The sequence below is a fragment of the Dipteris shenzhenensis genome, chromosome 3 (genome assembly GCF_047967505.1).
Source record: "Dipteris shenzhenensis isolate YYH24624 ecotype China chromosome 3, Dip_SZ_1.0, whole genome shotgun sequence".
NCBI classification, from domain to species: Eukaryota; Viridiplantae; Streptophyta; class Polypodiopsida; order Gleicheniales; family Dipteridaceae; genus Dipteris; species Dipteris shenzhenensis.
In genome coordinates, this window is record NC_141598.1 from 51,158,996 (window position 1) to 51,165,627 (window position 6,632).

The 6,632-nt window shown below is 42.7% G+C and overlaps 1 protein-coding gene across 5 annotated transcripts; it reads right to left on the bottom strand.

Moving 5' to 3' along the window:
- Positions 1-1,889: 1,889 nt before the first annotated feature.
- LOC147903962 (uncharacterized) lies at positions 1,890-5,143 on the bottom strand. 5 transcript variants are annotated; one of them, XR_015540793.1, is made up of 4 exons: positions 4,667-5,143; positions 4,094-4,356; positions 3,873-3,946; positions 3,053-3,387 (listed from the first exon to the last, which is right to left on the bottom strand). XR_015540793.1 is itself a non-coding variant. In XM_087372838.1 (3 exons), the coding sequence occupies exons 1-3, from the start codon at positions 4,760-4,762 to the stop codon at positions 3,162-3,164; spliced, it is 396 nt and encodes a 131-aa protein (XP_087228964.1). In that variant the 5' UTR covers positions 4,763-5,143; the 3' UTR covers positions 3,053-3,161. The 5 variants fall into 5 exon arrangements, 1 of the variants encoding a protein (XP_087228964.1); XR_015540792.1 differs by having other exon boundaries at positions 4,094-4,475; XR_015540791.1 differs by lacking the exon at positions 3,053-3,387 and adding an exon at positions 1,890-2,507 and having other exon boundaries at positions 4,094-5,143.
- Between the last annotated feature and the right edge of the window lie 1,489 nt (positions 5,144-6,632).

Genomic DNA, 6,632 nt, shown 5'->3' on the forward strand with positions numbered 1-6,632 from the left:
TTTAGACACTAACCATTGATGGTGGAGCATAAAGCAATGCTGCATAAATAGTGTGTCATGTTCTTTGTCATTTGAAATGTAAAAGATGGATTGCTTTCTTATCTTGCTCGTCTCCTTCCAATAGCAAATATGATCCAAGATGGTCACTTGGTCATTATGCCAATGCATTGATTGAACCTCATTCTGCACTTTGAATGTATAGTTCTCTGCAAAGTCAACAACTAAAAGCACCACATCATCAGGAGAATTTGTGATGCACTCTTTGAATTGAGAGTGTTGCCAGTAACTATGGAAGTTGAGTGATAAACACATTTAAGTGTTGCAAGTATTGAGGGATGATGATGGATGGAGGAGTTTCCTTGTATAAGAATTTTATTCATTTCTTTGCATCCACGAGCATGGGGATAGCAGTATGCTAATAGTCGTGGGGTGAGCTTTAACACGCCGATCGATGGGATATCTTGGTCAGTGGGATATGAATATGGCGACGGGCGTGGGGATAGCTAAAGGCCCTGGTCGACGGGATACAAGTATGGCGATGATTGTGGGGGTAGCACTAAGGTCACGAGTCAACGACTATCAGTCCAGTAGGATAGCTAACTCTGACACACATTAATTACGATGATGGGTTAGACCGTGGTTAGAAGTTACATCATGGGGATAGGCACTATGGCCACCGGTCAATGGGTTTTGATCGACGGGAGAGGGCTATGGCGACGGTCGATGGGATAGCGCTAAGCCATCGACCCATGGGGATAGGAGTGCGCTATGATTTTTGATAATTTTTTATGATTTTTGACAGATTTGGAGTTTTTGCTCAAGGTTTTTTGTGATGGCAGGATGCTAAACTACTTAGTCTACCTAGTTAATGCAAAAAACAATAAGAAAAACAACATTTGAGTGCAAAAATGAGAGATTTTTTGAGGGGTGACTGTTAACACACAAAACAACTTTGATTTTCAGCTTGATTCTTTCTTCTTGGTTGTTTTTTGTGAGATTTTACAACATACACACCTTAGCAATCGGAGAAACTACCTTCCTATCATTTCAAAACACTAAGAAATCTAAAAAACAAGCTTCCTAAGCTCAAAAATGCTTTTCAACATAAAATGACAGTTTTCCTTCTCTTTTCCGTCCAACTCACACTTCCTTACTCATACCACTCCTAAAACTCTACTAACAAAGCTCCAAATTAAGATTGAAGCCATGTGCAATGGGTAGATTACAAAAGAAAGCAAGTGCAAATGCAAAAGCATATCTTAAACTCCCCGACAACGATGCCAAAAATGTGCAGTCTCGATGGTGACTCACGTGTAGTGGGGATCTTGAAGGAATGCCGACGGAGCCTCCACTCCAAGCTACTCCTTGTGAGAGAAATGCAAGCACAAGCCATCCATTTGTGTCACGCAAGCAACTTCCAAATTGTTGCAATGTGTTTCCATAAGAGAAAGAGGAAAGGAGGAGAGGGGAGAAGAGAGGGGAGAAGGGAGGGAGAAGGAGAAGGGAAGAAGAGAGTGAAGGGAGATGGAGTGGCAAACACAAAGGCACTACAAGGGAAACAAGAGAACACCCAAAGACACTCTTGAAGAGAAGAGGGAGCTTGTATTCCAAACTTTTGCATACAACAATGAAGACCAAAGTCAACCATTTGGTCTTTAATACATGTCACCTTTTAAAGGGAGGGCCAACCCTTTTCTTTTAGCGCTCTCTCTTTCTTTACATTTAAAAGGCTCTTGGGCCCGTAGGGTGCCAATGCATCTTTCCTATCCTTTCCATTTCTCCCGTACTGTTCCACTCTTGTGTGTCAAAAATAGCACTTGTGTTAACCATATAAGAGCACTAAATAGCGCTTGTGTTAGCCTCGAGCCTCCGAGTCCTAAGCCATTTGAGGCTCAAAACCTGGAGTGGCGAGGCCGATCTTGAGCCACTTGCAACTCGAATCCCATGAGGCAAATAACCACTTGATGTATTTGTGGCAATTTGTGGCTTAAACCTGTGACCCTTGGGGTTATTTGGCGATCAAACCCGCTGAGGCCTGTAGCCGCTTGAGGTATTTGCGGCTCAAAGCCCCTGAGCTTGCACTGTACTCCTTCCATGGCTACAACCATTGACATAATTCATGAAGCCTAATCGCCTCTAATCACTGATTACCCTGCATTTTACGACTGTACTCTATGGATGTCAACAGATGTGAGCCCCTGAGAACACGTCCTTCCTTGCGTTTCATATAGATTTGCATTTAGCACATAGCAATTTGCATATAAAATATAGCCATTTGAATTTGACACATAGCACTTTGCAATTGGCAATGAGCATAAAGAATTTTGCATTTGCATTCAACAAATAGCACTTTGCATTCGTAGTATATGCAATTGGCTAGTCTACTCATTAAAAGAAAAACCAATATGGAATAACATTTCACCTTTTGCGCAATGGAGAATGATGGGAAGATGAGGATCACAATTTAATTATCAACGTAGCAAGTTGAGTCTGAGGGTACGAACACTCTTTGAAGAAAATGCACATAAAAACCACTTCGTCATGTTTAGTGAGTGTACAATAAAAAATTTGTGAGAATCATTGTATAACCAAAATTGCGAAATTGAGGAGCTAAGATTTTATTTCTTAGTATGCTTATGCTTCCATCTGCTGAATTTAAAAGGCGAAATGATGATGATAGTGTTTCCTTTGGGAGTTATAATGATCTGATTGCTGTTCTTCACATGACCCTCCCTCCATGTTGTGACTAGACTTGAGTTTTTGATCGGCATGGTTCTTTCCGTCGAGCCCCTTTGGCTGCATCAATTAAAACTTTGTATGGAGGAGAGATCACGAAAGCATGACATAGTTGGGATTTCCAGCGTATTGGGTTCCTTCCATTTTCAATTTTGGTCTTCCACAAGCACCGCCACTTCCCCATTCGTGTTCTCTTACGATGTACATATATCACACAATTCCCAACTCAAGCCAAAGAGACTTATCTACACAAGTTCACGATTGTTGGCCAAAGAGAACGTAATACTATTCCTCTGTAGATATGTGTACTAGTTAGCTCATAGGTGCATGGTATTGTAGCTACTATCCACATAAATCTTCATCCCAAACATGCAGGTGTAAAAGACGAACGTAACACTATTCCCTTGTAGAGATATGTGAAGCAATTAGCTCACAGGTGCGTGGTATTGTAGCTGCCTGTCCACATAAATCTTCATCCCAAATGTGTAGGAGAGACTGATCAGAAGTGTCCCTTGAGCACATGTGAGGTTATTGGAAAGGCTCCAGTGATGGTACGGGTTTTTGATAGCTTCCTCCCTGACTGGCATCTGAACTACTTTCTTTCCAAATGTGCAGTCCAAGAACAAATAATCCAAGGAACCGCCCAATAACCTGTGCGAAAGCCTCTTATTTATGTCAATTTTAAGGCATTCTTACGTTCTTTTGACTTCTTTTTTTTGTTGGTGGAGAAATGAGGCAACACATACACGTCTATTGAAAATTTCGCTTAGTTGGCTAATTATACTGGTACAAATTGTGACTCGTCATATGACTCCGAAGTCTCCACAACTCTCGGGCCATACAACTAGCTTAAATACCTCGTATGTTACGAGTAATTTGCTGAATAACTAGAGCATTTGTTGTCATATAGAGGCAAAGTAGAGTTAGCTAAATATACTAGTACAAATCGTGATCCTTCATATGACTCTGGAGTCTCTAGAACTCTCGGGCCTTATGACTAGCTCAAATACCTCGTATGTCACGGGTAATTTGTTGAATAACTAGAGCATTTGTTGTCATATAGAGGTGAAGTAGTACAAAACTCAACCTCTTATGTCTATCAAAGAACTGGAAACAAATGCCAAGAACCATTTTACCTTGAAAGCGACATTCTTGCAGTGAAAATTCCCTTTCTGGCACTTTTTAAAAAGTTTGGGTGATGACCGCAACACTGCAGAGGCATCACAAATGCCTCAAACTTCAAAAAAATAACTTGGAAGCACTATTACTTGGGAAAAAATGACAATAGTCCAATTTCACGCCATTGGTTTATTGAGTTTGCAACAAATGTACAACCGCTGCCAAGGAAGCTCCCTACCAGCTTCTTATGTTTGCCGCAGGTAACTCGCAACTAAATTTGCATTTCACCCCTCTTCATTAAAAGAGGGAGTCAAGGGAGGCCGTTTGCCAACCAGATGAGCTGAAATTCCATCAATGAGTCGAAATTCCATCAGAAATTCTCACGCTCAATACAAGACGATCCTGGGAGCATATGCGTTGAGTTCCACACTTCAATAAGTCAAAATCGCTTTGATTGACAATCAAAGGTTGTACCAAGTCTCTAAGATCTCTTCTTTGGTGCTGAATAGGAAGACTTTGAACAAATGTCAGCCTCCAGGGAGAGAAAAATGGAACGTTGTTGGTGATACAGTTACTGGTATTTATGCTGCCATTCGTAGCATATACAAGATGCGAGATTCCTACCATTTGCATCGCATCACAAAAAAACTTATCCAAGCACATTGAATTAGGTTTTGAAAGGGTATGATGCAAGCATAGGAGCGCTCGATAACTTGTAAAAAGAGGATGTCATTGAGTGTGCACCGAGAAAATGGCAATTGCATGCGTAAATCGGACACTTGCGGACAAGCTCTCACGATAAAGGTGGTACCTTGTAATGAGATCCATGCCAAGCATCCAGAGCGCGTCTCACTTGCCACATCGGGTTCCAGTAGATTGCTTGCATATCCTCGGTGGGAAACAACATAGCCAGCAATCGATCAGTAATATAAGACACATCAAGATTAAAGCTTGCGAGGACAAGGATTCGTCAATTCTTGGACACCAAGCAACGGAAGTACCCGATTCTGGCGAGGAAGCCTAGAATCCATGGCCACTGTGGGGGGTAGAGGGGCAATGGGAGCGGCGGGATTTGGACGACGAGGTTCCCGTGGTGGCAGGAGAGGGAGATCCACCAGTGAAGGGAACCACCAACGGAGGAAAAATGGGAGTTTGTAGGAATTGGTGGTGATGTAAGGCAGGGAGGAGGATGCAAAAATTGAATGGGCCAGGAGAAGAGTGGCTATGGCGATGGTGAGCTTGCAAATGCAGACAAAGAAAAAGAAAATGAAGAAGAAGAAAAAGAAGAAGTAGCAACAAAATGAAGACATCGACGACGACAAAGAAGACAGGAGGAAAAGAGTAGTTACGCTTGAAGATTTTTCTTGCCCTTCAACAAAAAAATAAAATGGAAATTGATCATGACACGTGGCTCAAGGACAAGCTAGGATTCCTTTTCATTCCACATTGCTACTTGCCTTAAAATTATGAGTACTATGCATAGATTCAAGCAACTTGTGCACCAAGTCAAGGAAGGTTGCTTGGAAAAAGTATTCTTATGACACATACATGATTGACCGGAATGGTAAAGGCTCTAAAGAGAAATACAAGCCTTGGAGAGGGAAAGGCCAATTTGCATAGGGTAAAGGGGCTTAGCCTAGTACTATGCAGCCCTAACTTTCTACTAGTGAAAGGGCTTGTGCCTATTGATTTTTGAAGTTTTTCAAATGTAAACACATCGCATGGATAACCATAGAGAGGGGATACAAATGTTTCCCAAAAAAAGAGGGAAAAATTAGCTTGATGAAAGACGTAAATATCTAGCTAGGGGCGTTAGCACACGGATGGGGCTAGCATGGGAACCTTTTTATCATCATTACTCCCATCCTAGACCAAGTGGACTAGGATGGATTTAGAATGGGAGTAGCCACTTTTTCTCCCATCTTGGACCATGGCCTCTAGACCTTTGCAACCAGAATGGGTTCCCCTTTTTTAGGGATTCAAAGAAAAGGAAGTCCTTATCCCCACGTCGTCCCCACCTGCTAAACACATGAAATGATGCTAGGTGTCCTCTTCCACCTAAACCCATCCCTAGTCCTTTTGGGCCTGCCTTTGGGTAGGCCTTAGTGAAGGTTCGTCTTGGAAATGGGCAAAATTCTAAATTTTATAAACTTTCTATTTGTGAAATTTTTATTGGTCCACTTGACTATTTTTTGTTTTCAATGATTGATTGAGGTCATGTGATCTCCACCTATTCCCCCCTCTTTCTCTCTCTTTCTATTTCAAGGCAAGCCCCCCCCCCCCCTCTCTCTCTCTCTCTCTCTCTCTCTCTCTCCCTCGCTCCCTCCCTCCCTCCCTCCCTCTCTCTCTCTCTCTCTCCCTCCCTCCCTCCCTCCCTCCCTCACTCCCTGCCTCTCTCTCTCTCTCTCTCTCTCTCTCTCTCTCTCTCTCTCTCTCCCCCCCTCTCTCTCTCCCTGTCCCTGTCCCTATCCCTTTCCCTGTCCCTGTCCCTCTCTCTCTCTCTCTCTCTCTCTCTCTCTCTCTCTCTCTCTCCCCCCCTTTCCTAAGCGGCACATCTGAGGCAAGCCTTATGAATGCTTTATGAGCATTCATCTTGTTTTGTTAGCACATGGTGGGATGGGAATAGGATAGAAGATGCATGGGAGCACTTGGGACCACCTTTTCGTATTCCCATCCTATTTCTTCCCTTGTGCTAAACCCCTAGTACTATGCCACATGTTGACCATCTCAACTTTTAATAGGAGCTTGACACGTAAGCATTTCCATCCCTTTTTCAT

What these genes read in the sequence shown, in the direction of transcription:
- LOC147903962 (XM_087372838.1), bottom strand. Translation starts at nt 4,762, where the DNA reads ATGTTGTTTCCCACCGAGGATATGCAAGCAATCTACTGGAACCCGATG. An exon ending in GGCATGGATCTCATTACAAG is followed by an intron (nt 3,947 to 4,666) that starts GTACCACCTTTA and finishes ATGCCTCTGCAG; the next exon opens with TGTTGCGGTCATCACCCAAA. An exon ending in GCAAGAATGTCGCTTTCAAG is followed by an intron (nt 3,388 to 3,872) that starts GTAAAATGGTTC and finishes GCTTTCGCACAG; the next exon opens with GTTATTGGGCGGTTCCTTGG.